General features: G+C 45.6%; 1 protein-coding gene across 4 annotated transcripts in view; it reads right to left on the bottom strand.

Moving 5' to 3' along the window:
* Positions 1 to 17,653: 17,653 nt before the first annotated feature.
* The window catches only part of NOD1 (nucleotide binding oligomerization domain containing 1), a 45,692-nt gene continuing 44,297 nt past the window's right edge, over positions 17,654 to 19,048 (bottom strand). For all 4 annotated transcript variants that reach the window (XM_043968770.1, XM_043968771.1, XM_043968768.1 and 1 more), the window contains one exon: positions 17,654 to 18,273. In XM_043968770.1, the coding sequence (XP_043824705.1) occupies positions 18,204 to 18,273 (70 nt within the window). In that variant the 3' untranslated portion in view covers positions 17,654 to 18,203. The remainder of the gene's footprint in view (positions 18,274 to 19,048) is intronic.

Here is a 19,048-nt window from a genome sequence, read left to right on the forward strand (position 1 = left end):
AGATTTGGAATCGTAATGGATTATAGAATTTTAAATTGACACTAAACTTTTTTACTTTTGTTTCAAGTCTCAGAAATAAAGTTTTGCTTTCTACTTAAAATATTTTCTTTGTCCTTTTTTCCCCATTAGGTTTGGTATCATACCAATGAATTCATTTCTTTTCCTATCTGCCATTTCCTCTTAGAATCTGGATAACTAGCTCCTATGTCTGAAAAAGAAATGGGAACATTCGATTTAACACTAGACAATGACAATCCTTGGTTTTAGATAGGCACTCCAGTTTTAGTTTTCTTAAATATTATCTCCTTAAAGTCATTGTGCTGTCCCATAAATTTCAAGTTAAGTACTTTGACAAGGCTCTCTCCCTGCTCCCTCCTCATCCCTGAATTGCCTGCAAGCCAGGTATTTTGATTTCGGTTAGTGGGTCTGAGGTTACTGCCAGATTTGACGAGACACATTGCATCATCTTCAGATTTTATTAACCAGGTCTCAGAAATGAATCACTGCTTGAAAACACTGACTCTTTAAAGCAAGCCATTTCAAGTCCATTACACTCATTTGCTTGGTGGTCGTACTTGGTTTTCAAAGAAGACCGAAATGACATCAGTTACAGAAAGGTAAATACCCACTTGAACCCGTTATGGAATAGTATGAAAGAAAATGATTTTATGTGTTCTTTTTTGTGTCTGTTATTGAGACACGATGGTTTGAACCCAAAAAGTAAAATATTTTGATGCCCCTGATTTCAGAATAATAGCTCAAGGGGGCAGCTAGGTGGCGCAGTGGATAGAGCACCGGCCCTGGAATCAGGAGGACCTGAGATCAAATCCAGCCTCAGACGCTTGACACTTACTAGCTGTGTGACCCTGGGCAAGTCACTTAACCCCAATTGCCTCACCAAAAAAAAAAGAAGAAAATAATAGCTCAAATATACATGCAGTTCCCTTGGACATGAATATGAATTGCTCCCATAGGTTTCCTGTGTCCCTTTCAGTACTTAGAGTTGTGATTCTGTATCACACTTTTGTGTGTAATTGTGTGGGAGGTTAGAGGGGTGTCAGTGGAAGTGAAGTCCACCTTGTGGACCTTTCATACACACGTGACAATGGCAATATGTATGTAAAGTGAAAGCACAATATGTTTATATATTAGAGTGGAGTGCTTTTGTTATCAACAAAAAAAGGATTTGGTGTAATGGATAAAGGAATAAGGGAATGGCCCTCACCAAGTCGCAAAGTTAGTCAAGAAACATTAAACTCCTATGTGCCACATCAAAGAGAAGGCAGTTCATGGATCCAAGAGGGTGTCAGGGCAAGTATTTCAAAAGAAGTAGCTCTTTTATTATCTTCGGTGTGACCCTGAGCAAATAACTCTCCGCCCTCTCCAGGCCTCATTTTCACCACCCTAGCTGTTAGAACCAGGGGTAGGAAAGCAATTCCAGTCTTCCATATAGCCTGGGGCTATTTAGAGTGATTAACTTAAGAGGCCAGTTTAGCTCCTACTTAGAGCAACCTGGGATGTGTTAGGAATATAACCGTGACAGCGTTAGGCCCAGCTGCTAGTGGCTTCTCTCACCTTCAGCTTTGGAGCCAGATACAGATACATAGGAGAGAGAATATATGCTTGTCAGGGGCTGGGTCATTTTCATCACCTTTGCATAGGACCTGAAACCAGTGCTTTAACATGTGCTTGTTGATTGATGATAGACCTAGAACGAATGGCAAGACTTGGATAAAACATAGTCCCAAGCCTGTTTACAAGTTAGAAAGGGAATGTGACATGCTTTAAGCAAGGGCCTAAGAGAAGTGGCCATGAAGTGAGAGGAGTGTCCAGAAAATAATGTTTTAGTTGGTCCTTGAGGAGCAGAGATTCCACTAGAGCTGAAGGAACAGTCATGGGTGCTGGAGTGCTCACTCAGTGTATGTGGTGGGGGCAGCCAGTGATACAGGGCCTTGTTTTGGTATAGCCTAAATTGAACCAAGATGGAGAGTAGAAAAGGATGCTTTGCAGTCCCTTTCTATGACAGTGCATCCTTGTGTCTATAAGAAATGACTTCCCCTATTTCCCCTCATGCTTTTGGCCTTCCCACACTCCAAATGAAGGCAAAATAGATTTTTCTTTTCTCCTCAAAAGAAAACATTTTCCTGAAAGCAGAGGAGTGAGGAGGGAAGGGCTTGCACTTAGTTCTGGGAAGAGGAGAGTGAACTTTGCCAAATTAATTGAAGCCTAAAGAACATTTTTTTCTCAGTTTTTACACAAGTTTATGCTTTGTAATACAGCTGAGGACAAATCTGAGGGGAGTACATAGAACCCCACACATGTTTTGCCTTCTGTGTTCTTCCAAACTCTTTGTGAATCAGCAGGTTTTCATTTAGAGATGATGATGGGTTAAGAAAAAAAAGTTGGAGGGACATTTCATAAAACTTTAGAATTAGAAAAGACTTTGGAGATGATGTGATACAATTCCCTTGTTTTAACCAATGAGGAAAAAACTGACGTAAGATGACAAGTCTGGGTCACAGTGTAGCCTTTGGTTGCAGAGCTGGCACACTTTCAATCATACCACACTGCTCTTTCACCTTGTGTGTAATGTATATATGAAACAACTAAACACATCCACAATAAAACCAAGGCCTTCCCAGAGAGGTTGTATGAAGTGCCCATGGTCACCAGTGGATATTAGTAACAGATGAGGGGTTCCAACTCCACATTTCCACTCTAAAGTTATGCTGTTTTTCAGTCTGTTCTTTTGCTTAGCAGTATCCTGGCCAGCCCAGCCAATGGGCTCTTAATTATTTGGGTTGCTTTAGACAGGTTGTTTTTCTCCAAAGCATCTGAATTTGGGCACCCATAGACCTTCTAAATCCTTGACCACCCAAGTTGTGCTCAGTTGCACTTTTAAAGATAACTTATCTCTCCTCCCTTTCATCTCTTTCCCCAAAGCAAAAAGAATACAAAACTTTTTACCTAATGAACACAATTAAGCAAAAGTAATTCCCATATTGATCACATCCAAAAACATGTCTATATATTAGCCACCTCTCTGGCATGAGATGGATAACATTCATCATTGTTGCTCTTGAATCATGATTGATTGACCATCTCATTGATTAGAATCCTTAAGTCTTTCAGAATTGTTCATTTTTACAATATTGATGTTAGAATATAAATTGTTCTCTATGCATGAATTCATGCAAGTCTTCCAGGTTTCTCTGAAAACGTCTGTTCATTTCTTACATCATAATATCACATTACATTTACAATCATTTGTTCAGCCATTCCCGTCTCAGGGCAACTCCTTAGTCTCCAGCTCTTGGTCACTACAAAGAGCTGCTATGAAGATTTTTGTGCTGAAGACCTTTTGCTCCTTGATCTCTTTGGAGTATAAGCCTAGTGGTGGCATGGCTGGGTCACAGGGCATGCAGTTGAGTAATTTGGGGTGAATAATTCCAAACTGCTTTCCAGATTTGCCTCTAACATTTTCCATTTTTGTCAACTGTGTAAATTAAGGGGTGCGAGGTGGAACCTCAGATTTGCTTTAATTCGAATTTTTCTAATCAAGGATTCTTGATTTGGCCCTTTTATGGCTAAAAATAGCATTGATTTTATGGCTCTAAATAGCTTTGATTTTTTTTTTATGGCTATAGATAACTTTGATTTCTTCCCTTGAGAGTTCCTTGTTCATATCCTTTGACTGACTATTGGGAAATGGCTTCCTTTTATAAATTTGAATCAGTTACATTACATACCTTACATATCTTGGAAATGAGGCCTTTATCAGAAAAACCTGCTTTGAAGATTTTTTTTTTCTCCCCAGTTGACCATTTTCCCTCTAATCTTGGTTGCTTTGCATTCTTTTCGGTAGCTAGGTGGTATAGCGGATAGAGTGCTGGGCTTGGAGTCAAGAGACCTGAATCGAAATCTGTCTTCAAACATTTAACTAACTGTGTGATTCTGGGCAAGTCCCTCTCTCTGACTCACTTTCCTTATCTGTAAAATGGTAATAAAATGTAATAACAGCACCTACTTCACAGGGTTCTTGTGACGAGCAAATGAGATCATATACACAAAGTTCTTTGCAATCCTTTAAGTGCTATACAAATGCTAGAACTTGATATTATTATTAATTTTATGTAATCAAAATTGTCTATTTTATCTTCTGTGATTCTCTCTAGCCTTTGGTCATATATCATCTTTATAAAGTGTTTAGCACAGTGTTTGGCACATAGTAGGCCCTTAAAAAACTACAGTACAGCTTAGAACTTACAGTTTTCATGAAATATTTTTTAAAAAACAGTGTTGCTCTTAACTACCTTCGTTTTTGTTGCCTGTGATGGTTTCTGAGATTCTTGGTCTCCTCATCATGGTGATCAATTTAGACTTCTTATGAAAATGCTGTTAATTGGTGACCACGTCTTTTTCAATCCATTTCCCATTTTTCATCTTGTTCAAATAAATTGGTCATGTGTAATTGAATTGTTGTCAAGCCATATGCCCCTCACCTTGTTCACCTGGAATTAGTTTGTGTGAACCCTGTTGTAAGACATTGCTTGTATTCCCATTACATTTCGTATCTTGTGATGATTGTAACCATAGCATGAGGCAGCTCTTTGCCCCGTCAAGTTCTGTCTTGTATTATTTGTGTGTGTGTGTGTATGTATGCATACACATGCCATTTCTTCAAGGGCAGGGACTGGATCCTTTCAAATCTTTGTTTCTTCAGTAACTAGCACAGTATTCTGTGCTAGAAGTCCCTGGGACTTCTTTCTGATGCCTCACCCTCACCCCAAATCAATAAGATACTCTGCTAGTTATTGAAAAGAGGAGACAAAGTTACTGAAGAGACAAAAATTTCTTTAATTTAGTTCTCAAAAATATTAAATCTGGGGCAGCTAGGTGGCACAGTGGATAGAGCACCAGCCCTGGATTCAGGAGGAGCTGAGTTCAAATCTGGCCTCAGACCCTTGACACACTAGCTGTGTGACCCTGGGCAAGTCACTTAACCCCAAATGCCTCACCCCCCCCAAAAAAAGATCAAAAACATTAAATCTGCAGTTTGGGTATTTTGCCATGAGGTTCAGTTCTTGGGGTACCATGCATGCTCAAAGCCTGCTAGATTTCTAACCATGAACTTCCCCTATTTTCTTTTAAGTTTTATGTAGAGAGCAGTGGTTTGAGCATAATTCCAGGAATGTAGGCCCAAGAATACCAGACCTATGTGCTCCCTCCAGTCTTGCTAAGTCAGTAGTCAATAAGCATTTATTAAATGCCCAGTTTGTACTAGGGCACTGTGCTAAGTGTTGGTGATCCAGATGCAAAAGTAGAAAGACAGTCCCTGACCTCCAGAAGTGGGAAGCCTGCTGCACCGTAAGGAAAGTCCATCAGATTACATCAGCAGCTCTGCGGAGAAGCCACGAACAGCAGCTTCCAAGGAAGAGAGGTGTTCTAAGTGGGGCACAAAATGTCCGAACTATTTCTGTCACACTCATGGCCTGGGGACCTACAGCAAAGAAGCCATTTTTCCTAGTTACTTACCTAGCTTGTCTGCTCAACTGAATGAATCTGTTTGGAGTTAATGAATCCTCAGGTTTGATCCAAAACAAACAAGTGAAGAATGGGTTTATGTGAATGAGTACTTGTGTCCTTGAAATCAGTGTGTAGTTTTCAGGAGCCTGACCTATGTCTCAGGGCTTGAGGCACAACAAAAGCAGCTTGACTTACATCCAACCTCTCCTTTGCAAGAATATATTCAATCTGTAGCGTTTTTTTCCCCTAACAAAAGTCTGAAAGGAAAGTAAATGCTCATTGATTATGAAATGGCTGAACACACTGGTCTTTGAATGGAATGGAATTGTCTTGCCCCGTACGACAGGATGAATAGGAAGAATTCAGAGAAACTTGGGAGAACATGACTTAGTACAGGACAAAATACACAGAACCGGGAGGAGAGTTTACACAGCCACCACAGGGGAGGAAAAGAACACTGAAATAATCCAGAAGTCTGATCTACAATAGTGCCTTCAGGGATCCTGATGGGAAACATGCCCCCTCCCCCACTCATCAGAGAAAGGCCTCTGGTCAGCGAGAAATAGGTGCAGAACAAAACGTACACTTACAGATGTGGTCCGTGGCGGTTTGTTCTGCTTGACACTATTTGTTATAAAGGAGAGTTCTATTGGGGTGTGCTTTGGGTTTTGAGTAATGTTTAAAAAGAACATTAAAACTTTTTTTTTTTAAAGTAAATCTAGGGGCGGCTAGGTGGCGCAGTGGATAAAGCACCGGCCCTGGATTCAGGAGTTCCTGAGTTCAAATCCCGCCTCAGACACTTGACACTTACTAGCTGTGTGACCCTGGGCAAGTCACTTCATTGCCCCACCAAAAAAAAAAAAAGTAAATCTAAATACATGTGTGTATATATGAGATATACATGTGTACATCTTATATACAATCATATATGTGTGTGTAGATATGTATTTATTAGGTGGGGACAGAGAGAGAGGGGAAGAGACAGACAGTTATACCCAGTTCTGAACATCACATTTTGGGAAGGATGTTGCTAAAGTGTCCAGTGGTAACCAGGATGACGAAGGGCTTAGAGATCGTGCCAAATGAGAAGTCAGACTTGTAATGTTCAGAGTGAATAAAAGAAGACTTCTGGAGGCATAACAGCTGTCTTCAAAACTCTGAATATCTTTTACAGGGAAGTAATGAGACTTCTTGTTCTCAGCCCAGTTGCTACCACCTCCACGAAGTCCTTGCCTATCCTATCCATTCCCCAAGTTCCCAGTGCTATTTCCCTCCAAGTTACTTTGTATTTACTTTCTGTAAATTCATGTTATCCATGTTACATCCTGTAACTGTACAGAAGCTCCTTCATATAAAGCCAAATCCCTTTTTTTTTTTTGCCAATTCCTTTTTATCTTCATATTCATAATCCCTACCTGGCACAATGTCTTAAATCTCATAGGAACAGGTACAGGACCTGGAGTTAAGAAGACCTGAATTCAACTGTGTGACCCAGACCAGATCGATTAACCTCTGTCTGTCTTAAGTTTCCTTATCTGTAAAGTGGAGATAATAATAGCGTCCATTTCTCAGGGCTGTTGTAAAATGAGAGATTGTTTATTAAAGAACTTTCAAAACTTAAAACCTTCTAAAAATGCTTGTTATTATCATTAACCATTATTATTTTGTTGAATGGCTTGGTTGATGTCACGGGACATAGGTGGCAGGGGTCCTTAGATATTTCTTTAAAGAATTACACTTTCACACACACAGTTCAATTAGAATAAAATGGTCTTTTATTTGGGTGCTAGGGAAGGTGACAGAGGGAAGTCAATGATAGCCTCAAAGGAGGTGGCTTAGAGACGTCTTTCTCCCAGAACAGAAGGAAGGAAGACCAGAGCTTTTATTGAGGATAGATGGGGTGACTGACCACCTGACAATGGAAAGTTCCTTTTGGGGGTGGGGAAAGCTTGAATGAAGGACTTCTGGAGTTATCTGTCCCTGGTGCCGCTTATCTCCCCTTCTTAGGTGTGTCTGTCCTTTAGTTTATCTTCTCAAGGAGAAAACTTCTGAGTTACCCCAGACCCATATCTGTTGAATTTTTAAGTTTCCCCCTTTCATCACTTACCAATCTAAGAGTAAGTATATTTATTTGAACTAATTTACCCAGTGAAGTCTGTTAGCTCTGGGTAAGCAGATCTTTCTTAGCAATTCCCAAACAACTTTTGTCAGATGTGCAAGAGCGAACAGTATTTTCAAAATGGAGTTGTTCAGTCTAATCTGACTCTGTGACCTCATTTGGGGTTTTCTTAGCAAAAATACTGGAGTGGTTTGGCATTTCTCTAGCTCATTTTAAAGAAGAGGAAACTGAGGCAAACAGTGTGAAGTGACTTGCTCAGGGGTCACAAAACTAAGGAGTGTCCGAGGCTGGATTTGAATTTGGGTCTTCCTGACTCCAGGCCTGGCACACTATCCACTGTACCACCTAGCTGCCCCTCGAAATGGAGTAATAAATTATTAACACCTTAGGCAGGCAGGCAGGGTAGGACTAAGGCGGGATGGACCGACTATGAGGGCTGATAAGGCCCTTCTCACCAAAGGAATGCTTTCACTCATTCCAGTACATAATCCTTGGGGTTACCAAACTTATTTAAGTGAAATTCACTTTGAGACTTAACCCTGCTTATTTTGAAATGACTTTGGTCAGAGGAGTGATTTTGGGAGGAGGGCCTGGCTGGCGCTGGCATGCTGCCCCATAGAAGGCTTTGACTAGCCTGACGGCCCAGAGGAGGTGGGAGATCACCCAAGAGAAGCTTCTCCAGCTTGGAAGTCTGGCTTTGGACACCCCTCCCCCCCTCCCCCCTCCCCCTCTCCCCCTTCCCCCCCTCCCCCCTTCCCCCTAGTCGCTAGGACAACCTTCTCGGCAGTCCATCTTTTTGGTGATGCCTGAGATAGTTCTTTCCCTAACAACTTGCTTCTCTAGCAAAAGGACCCTATTCTTTACCCAGAACCTGCCATTTGGAGCCATATGTAAACAAGGTGATCTTCAGCATGGATTGCAGTTGGCCTCATGGCATATACAATAATGGAAAGAACCTCATTTTGAATGTGAAATTGGAATGAAAATCACAAAGTGTCTAGAAGGTCCTGGAACTTTTCGAGGTTGTCATGAAAGGATGGCTTATCCTGTCCCAAAATAGAACTATCTCTCACTTGACTGAAAAGATTTCAGAGGAAAGAATCAGTGACAGGAGCTAAAAGTAACCAGTGTATCCAAGACGAATACATCCCCTGGTGGACTAGAAAGAGCATTAGCACTAAGGATTTCAGGGTCATGGACCCTTTTGTAAGCCTTCCCAAGCCTATGGGCAGAGTCAGTGATTTTTAATGCGTGAATAGGATTGCCAAGGAAACAATTCTACTGAAATAGTCATCAAAATATTAGTAATACTAGCTAGCAATCACATAGTGCTTTAAGTGCAAAGTGCTTTACAAGTAAATCTCATTTTATCTTCCACCGGTAGGTAAGTGCTGTTGTTATTCCCATTTTATAAATGAGAAAACTGAGGCAGGCAGTGGTTAGGTGACTTACCCGGGATCCCATAAGTATTGGAGTCTGGATTCAAACTCAGGTCATCTGTTTGTTGTGGGAATGCAGTGGGACCCCCAAAAAACTAAAGATCCCAACCCCCAAGACTGAGGGAAAGCAGCTCTCTCACTTCAAGTATGAGGTGTGGCAGGACAGGACCCCAGTATGTGGATAAACAATGCTAAAGTCTGCAAGAGGATATGCCAGGATATGGATGGGTGCTGCATATCCTATGTTACCAAAGATCCCCTCTTAGTTGGGCCCCAGTCTTTGCATTTCCCCTCACCTTGTAATTACCTTCCTTTTCTTTGTTTTGTAAAGATACAAAAGACCAGCTCTTTTCTTATTCCAGGGGGACAGTTCTCCATAGTGATCTGGTCCCTGTCCCCCACCCCACCCAATACTTTCCTCTCTCCTAATCTTTTTATTTTATAAGATTCTTGGTGAGCCTCCAATGCTTTAAGTGAGCTAGCCCGCCCCCCCATCCAGGTCCCAAGTCCCCCCAAACATCTCTACCTGCCTCCAAGTTCTTTGATACCAAGTTGAGAGTCAAAGGAGCTGGATTCAATATTGAATAACCAGGTAATCTAAAGACCTCGGGGCCTTGCCATCTAACCCCATTATTATGCCTCTCTAGGGTCTGTCTGTTTATCCTGTAACTGGACTTTCTTTTATGTGTTGACTCCCCCAAATTGTAGGTGATCTCCTTTTATTTTAGTGAGGCAACGGGGGCTAAGTGACTTGCCCAGGGTCACACAGCTAGTAAGGGTCAAGGGTCTGAGGCTGGATTTGAACTCGGGTCCTCCTGAATCCAGGGCCGGTGCTCTACCCACTGCACCACCTTGAAAGCAAGGACTGCCTTGGTCTTCTATTTCTGTCCCATGCTTGGCACATTGTAAATGTTCAAGGATGCTCACGCATTCATTTGCACTCATTCATGGATTCTCACTGGGACTCCTCACCTCAGCAACCTCTAAGGTGCCACCCAGACTTGTGGTCCTGTGGATGTTCAGGTTAAACAAAGCTGGCAACCTGCCAGCGTGGCCGAGCTGCTCCAGAAGGGTCAGGCTGGTTTGTTGCTGGCTTGCCAAGGCTCTGGGATGGGACGGGCAAAGTTCCCTGGACTACCTGGGGCCTCACCCCTGGAGCCCGCCCTGGGGTGCCTATCTCTGGAGTGGCTAGACCATGAGAATTCCTAGCATGCTCTGGGACCATTTCCTGGTCCATTCTCTGTTCTCTAGGTCGCCCTTGACACTCCCATCATAAACTTCAGGGTTGGAAAAGGAATCTGTGAGGAATCCAGGAATGGCCTTAATCTCTATCCTGTTAGCTGGACAGGATAGATAAGCTCCTCTACCCTTTTAAAGTGCAAATTATAATAGAAGCCTACTGCGGCCCTCATGCAATTTTAGAACTGCAGAGCAGAGTCGGGAAGGAACCTGGGAAACTCTAGTCTGACCCGTAACTGAACCAGAGTCCCCTCTGATCCCTGCTCTGAGTTGGTCTAGCCTTTTCCTGGACTCCTCTTGTGGGGGGAAGCTCATTACCTTACACTGCCCCTTCCAGTTTTTCCCAGTTCTGTCTGTTAGTAATTAATAATGATAATCGCGAGCCCTTGATGTGGTGCTTACTATGTCAGACGCTGTACTAAGCACTTTACAAACATGATCTCATTTGATCCTCACAACAACCTGTCCACCTGAAAATTAACACAACAATCAATATAACAAGCTTAAGGTCTTTAATCAGAACAGAGGGATTGCAGCTCTAGACATTCCACAAGGGATGCTAAGAATGCCTAATGTCGGGAATCTGGGGCCTGGGTTTATCTGGGGGAACAGAACCGGGAAGGAAGAGATTGCTTCTGGGAAGATAGAATGTATCTAATGCACAAGAACCTTTTGCATACTAAGCTAAAAGTCCAGGAAGTAAGCCTGGGGACCTCAGGGAGGGGATAGTCTGAGAGGTCCATAAAACAATCAGAGTCTGGAACTGATGAAGTCTGGTCAGCCCCAGGCCTTTCATTGGCCTGGGGATAGAGACCAGGTGAGAACCAGTCAGCTCTTAGTCAATTGTGTTTGTCCAACCCTTTGAGGTAGGTGGGTGCTATTATTATCATTATTTTGTAGTTGAGGAAACTGAGGCAAACATGTGAAGTGACTTGCCCAGCATCTCATAGGTAGTAAGTGTCTGAGGCTGGATTTGAACTCAGGTCTTCCTGACTCCAGGCCCAGCCTTCTAACCAATGTGCTCCTTAGCAGCTTCCATTTGGCCTAAATCCGTCTCTCTGCTACTCCTAGCTGTGACCTCTAAAACAAGCAGAAGATGACTTTTTCTATATGGCAGCTCCCAAACTTTGATGCCAGTTTTTTCAGAGAGCTGCTGTGACCCTTAGGAAAATACAGTCTCCTAAGATCCCCCTGAACGAGAGCCTTTCAGGTCAGCTCTGGAGGCTTGCTCCCAGCCTCCATCTTTTGGCCACTGCGATGTAATGTGATTTTGGAAAGTTCCTGAATATTGGCAGAGATAACACCCCCCCTCCCCCTTTATTCCTAATGATCATGAAGAAAGTACAGCAGTAAGAAAGCTCTTTGGGTCACAATCAGTTTGAAAACCACTTAAGTTCTCAGCATACGAAGAACACCTTGCCAGGGACTGAACAAAGACACCAGGTTCTGCCTTGGAGGGAAGAGTGTAGTAGGGTGATTGACACACTCGGGTTACAAAATAAGGGCACAGTTAGGGTACCAAGAAACAAAAGCCAAAAGTCTTCCCCGACTCAGTGGATCCGGAAAGGGTTTGTCTCCGGAAATGGTGGTAGGGCTCCTCAAGTATGCCTCCTCTTGAACACAGTCCAATTAGAATTAAAATGGTCTTTTATTGGGTGCTAGAGAAAGTGACTGAAGGAAGTCTAAGACTTAGCCTCAAGGGGAGGAGATGGCTTAAAGACATCTTTCTCCTCAAAGAACTGAAGAAAGTTTTTTCCTCTGAGAACGGAAGAAAGCTTTTTTTTTTTAAATATATTATTTTGTTTTGTTTTTTGGTGAGGCAATTGGGGTTAAGTGATGTGCCCAGGGTCACACGGCTAGTAAGTGTCAAGTGTCCAAGGCCAGATTTGAACTCAGATCCTCCTGATTCCAGGGCTGGTGCTTTAACCACTGCTCCACCTAGCAAGCTTTTATAGAGGATAGATGGGGTGACCACCTGACAATGGAAAGTTCTTTATTGGGGCCTGAGAAAAGCTTGAATGAGGGGTGGTGGTTCTGACTTCTGGAGTTATCTCCTTCCCCATGCCTCTCAAGTAGTAGTCACCCCTAATGGACTAGCCTCCCCATGCCTCTTAGGTATGTGACCATCCTTTAGTTTTGCTTCTCAAGGAGAAAACTTCTGAGTTATCCCAGGCTCATATCAGGTTCATCTAGAAACTAGGATTGTTGCGGAGCTTTAAGAGACGAGATGGAGAGGGCTGCAGGTTTAAAGGTGGAAGGGACCAGATTCAATAGGTGGGAGTGGGAGGACAGGAAATGGCCTTAGCTAAGGCATGGCTATGACATGGGGAAATACAGGATTTGTTTGGAGAACGAGGAGTCCGGTTTGGATGGAATCTATGGAGTACATGGAGGAAAACACTAGGAGAAAATTAGCCTTGAGTGAACACTCGGACTACAATAGGACGACTGCTCCCCTCACCAGGAGTCATCAAAGGAAGTAGAGAAGACAAAGTCAGGAGAGTAGTTGTGGTCGGATGGGACTCCCCTCGCTTCTTCCCTCAGTCCCTCAGAGCAGTTTGTCTAGGGTTCTGAAGAGCAGTGATGCTCCCTCCCCTACAGAACTTTTATTCCCCAAAAGACTGAATGCCACTTCCACTGGGGAATTGGGGGAGGGGGAGGGAGGCTGTCACTCAGCTATTGTCAAAACAAAGTCTCCAGGACTTGGGGCTGCATGTCTCTGGACTCCTCACTCTCCCCTGCTTTATAATCTTGTTTTTCACAAAGTTAATTTTCCACTGGGCTGCCTGCTGCCTTAGGGGTACTTCCTTATCCTGACTGTGTAAACAACAGGAACTTGGTAGGGGTCCTGGTAGGACCTGGCCAAACCCTAATACTGAGAGACAAAAGTAAGAGTGGTACTTGACTCCGGAGGGCCTCAAGCAGTCTGGCGATGGTGTTTGGACTCGACGTGGGAGCCAGAAGGAAACTAAATGAAAGAGAGAAGGGATCGGGTCTTTCTTTGCATAAGGACAATTAGCTTCACTGTTGTACAGAAGGCAGATGGCTGAAGGAATGGGTAGGACTTGGTAACTGATTAGATACAAGTGTGGGCGATAAGATACCTGGGAGTCTGAAGGAAGGGTGGCGCCACTGAGCCAAACAGTGAAGTCAGAAGGAGAGGAGCTTGGGGAAGCAGGGGAAAGAGGAAGGCATTTGGGGAGTGCATGACTGGGACATTCAGATGGAGATATTCTCCAGCAGCTGGAGAAAGAGACATTGTTTGTATGGAGGTGGTAGCTGAATAGGCTATTGGAAATGAGCTTGACCTGGGAGGGAGAGAAAAGATGGAGGCGGTGTGGTTAGGCTAGGGCTCTTCTAACTGGGGGAGTCTCCGATTCCAGCGAATATTGTATTGAACCCAGCTTGGCACGTAGACCTCCCATAACAGGCTCATTGAATCTGGGCACTAGAGCTGGAGGGAACTTCATTTTACAGAGGAGAAACTGAGGCACAGGGAGGAAGTGACTTGTTCAAGTTCACCTAGTTCTCAAGAGAATTGAGCTGTGAGCCCCAATCCTCCAACCCCCCAAACCAGCATGCTGCCTCTCCTTGGGTGACCTCGCCTAAGTCCCCCTCGGTGGCTTTATTTAAACTGGGAGACTGAGTGGGGAATTTGATCCCCTTTCTGTTTCCAGGGGATGGGCTGCCTTCCCACAATGGACACCTGCCCTCTTGTGGCTGATTTCAGTAGCTCAATGCCAAGGTTTCTGCTGTAGGACGGCGGAAATGGGGGGTTGTCGAGGGGAGGGCCCTTCAGCTTCCCATTCTCCCAGACTTCCTCCTTCAGGGTGAGAAGGTTCCATTCCACTTGGCCCTACGGGGGCCCACGGCGAGGCTTCTGGGCTCACACAAACACTTTTCAGCTCCCTTTCCTGAAGTATCTTCTCCCATTAGAACGGGAACTCCTTGAGGGCAGGAACTGTCTACTTTTTTGCTTGTGTTTGTATCTTCCGAGCTTAGCACAGCTCTTGCTTATGACAAGCACTTACCGACGGTGGCCTGCCGGCCTTCAATCACCACACATCGGCTGCTGCCTAATTGTTTTTCTTTTGTTCCATTTGTTTTTCAAAACTCAGAACCTGTCCTTGTTCATCACTGGCCCAGGCTCATCCTCTTGGCCTGCTTAGGGCCGGTTAGCCTCCCTGAGCGGGCTGGGAGGCCGTGTGCAAAAGGACCTTTGGAACTTTCCTCCAAGGGGCACAGGAGTCTGATTTCTTCTGTCTGGCAGTTAAACAGTAAGTGAGTGGGGTGCCTACAGAACCAGTCAGGGCAAAGGTCGGGGAACATTGTCAACCAGCTGACTCGATGGGATGCTAGCTCAGCCAGGGGGTCCTTGGAGCTGTCCTTGTTGTGCAGCAAAACTTGTCTGAGCAGAGAGCAAGCTGCCCCTCTGGGGGAGAGGAGGATCTGCTGGCCAAGGATGCTCATCCCTGGGGATGTACCCAGGGGCTCAGGGCTTGCCCAATCCCCTCCACCCTTCCACAAAACCTTTGATTCAGTGGTGGCTTACAGGCCTAGGAGTGAAATGCAGAATGGAAGATCTTGCCCCCAAGGCTGGTCAGTCCCTTCTCTTCCATTTACCATCTTAGGCACCGAGACAGTTCCCTAGGCTATGTTGGGGCTCAGAAATCATCTCCCCCATTTCCAGCCTCTTCTGGCACAGCTCTGCCCACATACTCTCCCTTTCCTCCTGTTAGAGGAAGATGGTGTGCATCTGTGAGCAGAAGAGACCAGAGAGGAGAAGTGAGGGTCTGACACACTTACCCTACTGGGATAAGAGCTGGGTGGCTGTTCTGGGTGCAGAAGCATGTCTCTGACCCACTGGGCAGAGGGGAGGCAATGGATGACTTGGGGCTGCCTCCTCTGCCACTCCCTATGGGACTATAGAGTTGTGAAGTCCAGAGATACCACAAGCAGTGTCCCAGAGCTTGCCTTGGATGGGAGGCAGAACAGGACCTTGGTTCATTCTTTAGCCCCACAAACCTCTTTTGGTTACTGACTGAGTCTCATCCTAGAGGCTACCCCCTGGCCCTCTTCTCTCACTCTGAACCCTACACCTTTTTAGGAGTCTCCCTATATCGGAAGCTTCTAAAAAGTCCTGCTCCCAGAGAAGTGGTACCTGCCTGCCTGGGACCTCACGGATGGGAAACATTCAGATCCACCTGAACAGTACCTCCCCATCCCCATCACTACATGAGCTGAACAATCATGACCTTAGCAGAGTCATCAGTCGGCAAGCATGGACCCACACATCCTAGGCTACCAAGGACTCCCTTCTCCTGCCCAAGGCTCCCTGGGAACATTCCAAATGATGACCTGCTTGGAGATGGCCTTCCCAGGCCCATTGTAGGGAAGCTCCCTGGGCTTCTCCAAGCCCCCTTCCCATGTCTCCCTCCCTCCCCACCCCACCCCTCCTTGGGTGTCTCCAGTCAGTCCATGTGATCTTTCCATTGGGGCCTCCTTTAAATATGCCCCCCCACACAAGCACCTAATATGCTCAGCATAGAATGGCGTGTTTAATTCTAAGACGTCCAGCATCAGGCCTTGGAACGTGCTAAGTGTAAGATGCATTGATGGGAGCCATCTCATTGGCATTAGGGATGGGCACTCAGCCTTCCAAAGTGTTAGACAACATAGTGGCGTTTGGTATCTTTTGTTAATCCAGGAATGTCAGAGAGAATGGCGCCCCTTCTCTAGTCTTCCGAGGGTTCATGACTTGCTTTCTCTGTGGTTCTTGTCTCCAAGCTTCAGCCTGAGAAGGGAAGGGATGTCTCAGGAGGTGTTTGGGCCAGGAGGAGGCCAGCCTCTCTCTTCATCTTAAGTGCCAAAGGGAAGAGCAGACTTTGCAGCAGATGCCAGGGAATGATTCCGTTTGCCTGAGCGATGGCGCGTGGATACAACGACTTGATGACGTGGAGAGAGCCACGATCTCTTGGACAGGGGTCTCCCTCCTTATAGTGTAGGCCCAAACCCCGCATCTCCTCCTACTGTGAGTCTGTGTGCTCCTCCAGATTTTCCAAAGTGCAGGGCTTCTCAACCCAGGGACCACGAACTTGGTTTTACAAAATATTTTGATAACGATCCTTCAACATAAGCAGCTTCTGTTGGGATCCCACATATTTTCTTCTTGCATCTTAAAAACACGATTTTGAGAAGGGTCCTTCGGCTTGCCCAGACTTGCTGTTGAAGGGGAGGGCTAAGACCCTGGGTCTTAGAGGCTCAGTCAGACCCTTCACAGCTTTGGGGCAGCTCACCGGCTAACAATACTCCTTTCATGAGTGGCTCATCTCCTTTTGCTCCCATACAAAGCATTCAGCATGTTTTTGGAGGTCAGGTGTCCCCCACTTGCCCAGGCTAGAGTGTGGAGCCACCCATGGGCCCGAGCCCACTAGGGATCAGCCTGGAAGCTTTAGCTCCTCAGTCTGTCCCTCCTTTGGCCCCGGGAGGCTCTGCCTGAGGACACCTGACTGTGGCTCATCACCACTCCTGTATTCAAGGGATCCAAAGCCTCAGCCTCCCTCGGGCGGGCGCAGAGGTTACAGGTGTTTGCTTCACAGCACAAAAAGCTGGCTTCTCACAATTCCCAGGGCCCTGACTCACGATAGATCAGTCTCCTCATCTGTGGAATGGGCACACTCACACTCCTTGCCTGCAGCTTTGGGGAATGAGGAAGAACAGAGACAGTCTGATAAAACACTTCCTGTTTATTGAGCAGTGCTGCCCGGGGCAGAGACAACACCAGCATGGAGTAGTGAGCTGTTGGACGCCTCTGAGTCTCAGTTTCCCCATCTGTACATCTATGACCTCTAGAGGCAGGTAGGGGGCTCCATAGGGACAGAACACCAGGCCAGGAGTCAGGAAGATCTGAGTTCAAATCCAGCCTCGGACACTTTCCAGCTATGTGACCCTGGACAAGTCACTGCGCCGCTGCCTGCCTCAGTTTCCTCATCTGTAAAATGGGGGTAATGATGGTACCTTTCTCACAGAGTTGTGATGAAGATCGGATGGAATAATACTATAAAAAGTGTTTAGTACAGGGCCTGGCTTGCATACAGCAGGTGCCACATAAATGCTTGTTCCTGCCTCCACTAGGGTCCCTTCCAGCACTAAATCTATGCTCCAATGCCATTATGATGCTCACTTCCTTGATGCCAGTTGTAGTTCACTTCTCCAATAATAATGATAATTTTAGAAAGCATTTATATATCACTTTAAAGTTTTCAAAGCACTTTCTATCTAATACAAATGAGGTAGGTTCTATTATTATCCCCACTTTACAGGTGAGGAAACTGAGGCCCAGAGAGGTTAAGACACTTGCTGAGTTTCCTGCAGTTAATAAGTATCTGAGGCAGGATTTGAATTCAGGTCTTTCTTTCTTCAAGCACAGTGCTCTCCAAGTCACTGCACCACCTGGCAGCCCCCAGGGTTCACGGAAAGCTCAGGCAATGGTGTGACTCCAGCTTGGCCAGCTCTGCATTTTCTCCGAAACTTTTCTTCCTTCCATTACATAGAAAAATAAATTCTTTCATTCAGTTATCATCAAAGTGCTGTTAATAGATATGTACAGAAACCTGTGACTATATACAAGAGCTGCTCGTGGCATATACACAACTCAAAGATGTCCGGAGAAGGCTGTGTTCTTTCAGTAGCACCGTCTGCGTGGAGCCCAAGGGCTCTGACAGGGGAGGCCGCCCTCTTCCTGAAGTCCTTGGTTGCAGGCTACACCCTGATGGCTGGCCCAGAGCTTTTGTCCCAAGCAGGTGATGCTGCATCACTGGGTCCTGGGGCACAGTTTTTTCTGGGTCCTGGTGACACTGACTGCAGTGGGGCACATGTCCTCAAAAATGGAACCGCTTCTCACCTTGGAAAACTTTGGCCTCTTCAGGCTTGATTGGGTTCCCATTTAAGCTGTTGGGGAAGCAGAAAGTGAAGGAAGTGTTCATTGGGAAGGGAGGATTTCAGATGAGACCCTTACACTGACAGTCTCTCCTGCCTATAAAGCTGTTCCTTAACCTCTGCTGTTCTGAATCCTTGACTTCCTCTATAAGTCAGCCCACGCCTCACCTCCTGCAGCTCTTTGCCAGGCCCCCCGGCCTCCCCATCCCAGGCTCCCTTCCACTCACTCTGTGTGTCTCTCCTATGTGATCATTTGTGTGTTTGCGTCTCCCCCATCAGAATGTACACTCCCAGGAGCAGCTAAGTGGTGCAGTGGATAGATAGCTGGCCCTGGAGTCAGGAGGACCTGAGTTCAAGTCCAGCCTCAGACACTTGACACCTACTAGCTGTGTGACCCTGGGCAAGTCACAACCCCATTGCCTCCCCCCAAACAAACAAAAAAAGACTGTATACTCCCTGGGGGCAGGGACTGCCTTCACTGCTGATGTGCATCACTGATATTAGCAGAGTATGCAGCACATGCTAAGCACATAGTAAGTACATCGTGATGGATTGGTCCATTAGTCTCTGGTTCCCCCACTCCTGGCTGCTCCCCTCTAAACATTCTCTGGCTCGTCAGATGTCCTTCCTAAAGTGAGGCTCCCACACCCCAATGTGGCCTGAATAGGGCAGGTCTGGCAAAGACCCAGGCCTCGAGACTCTATGATCACAAAGTTTGGTCTGCCCAGCGAAAGAGAGAGAAGAGAGTGAGGCTGAAAGTAGGGGAAGAGGGTGTGTGACATTCTCC

The sequence above is a fragment of the Dromiciops gliroides genome, chromosome 5 (genome assembly GCF_019393635.1).
Source record: "Dromiciops gliroides isolate mDroGli1 chromosome 5, mDroGli1.pri, whole genome shotgun sequence".
In the NCBI taxonomy this organism is placed as follows: Eukaryota; Metazoa; Chordata; class Mammalia; order Microbiotheria; family Microbiotheriidae; genus Dromiciops; species Dromiciops gliroides.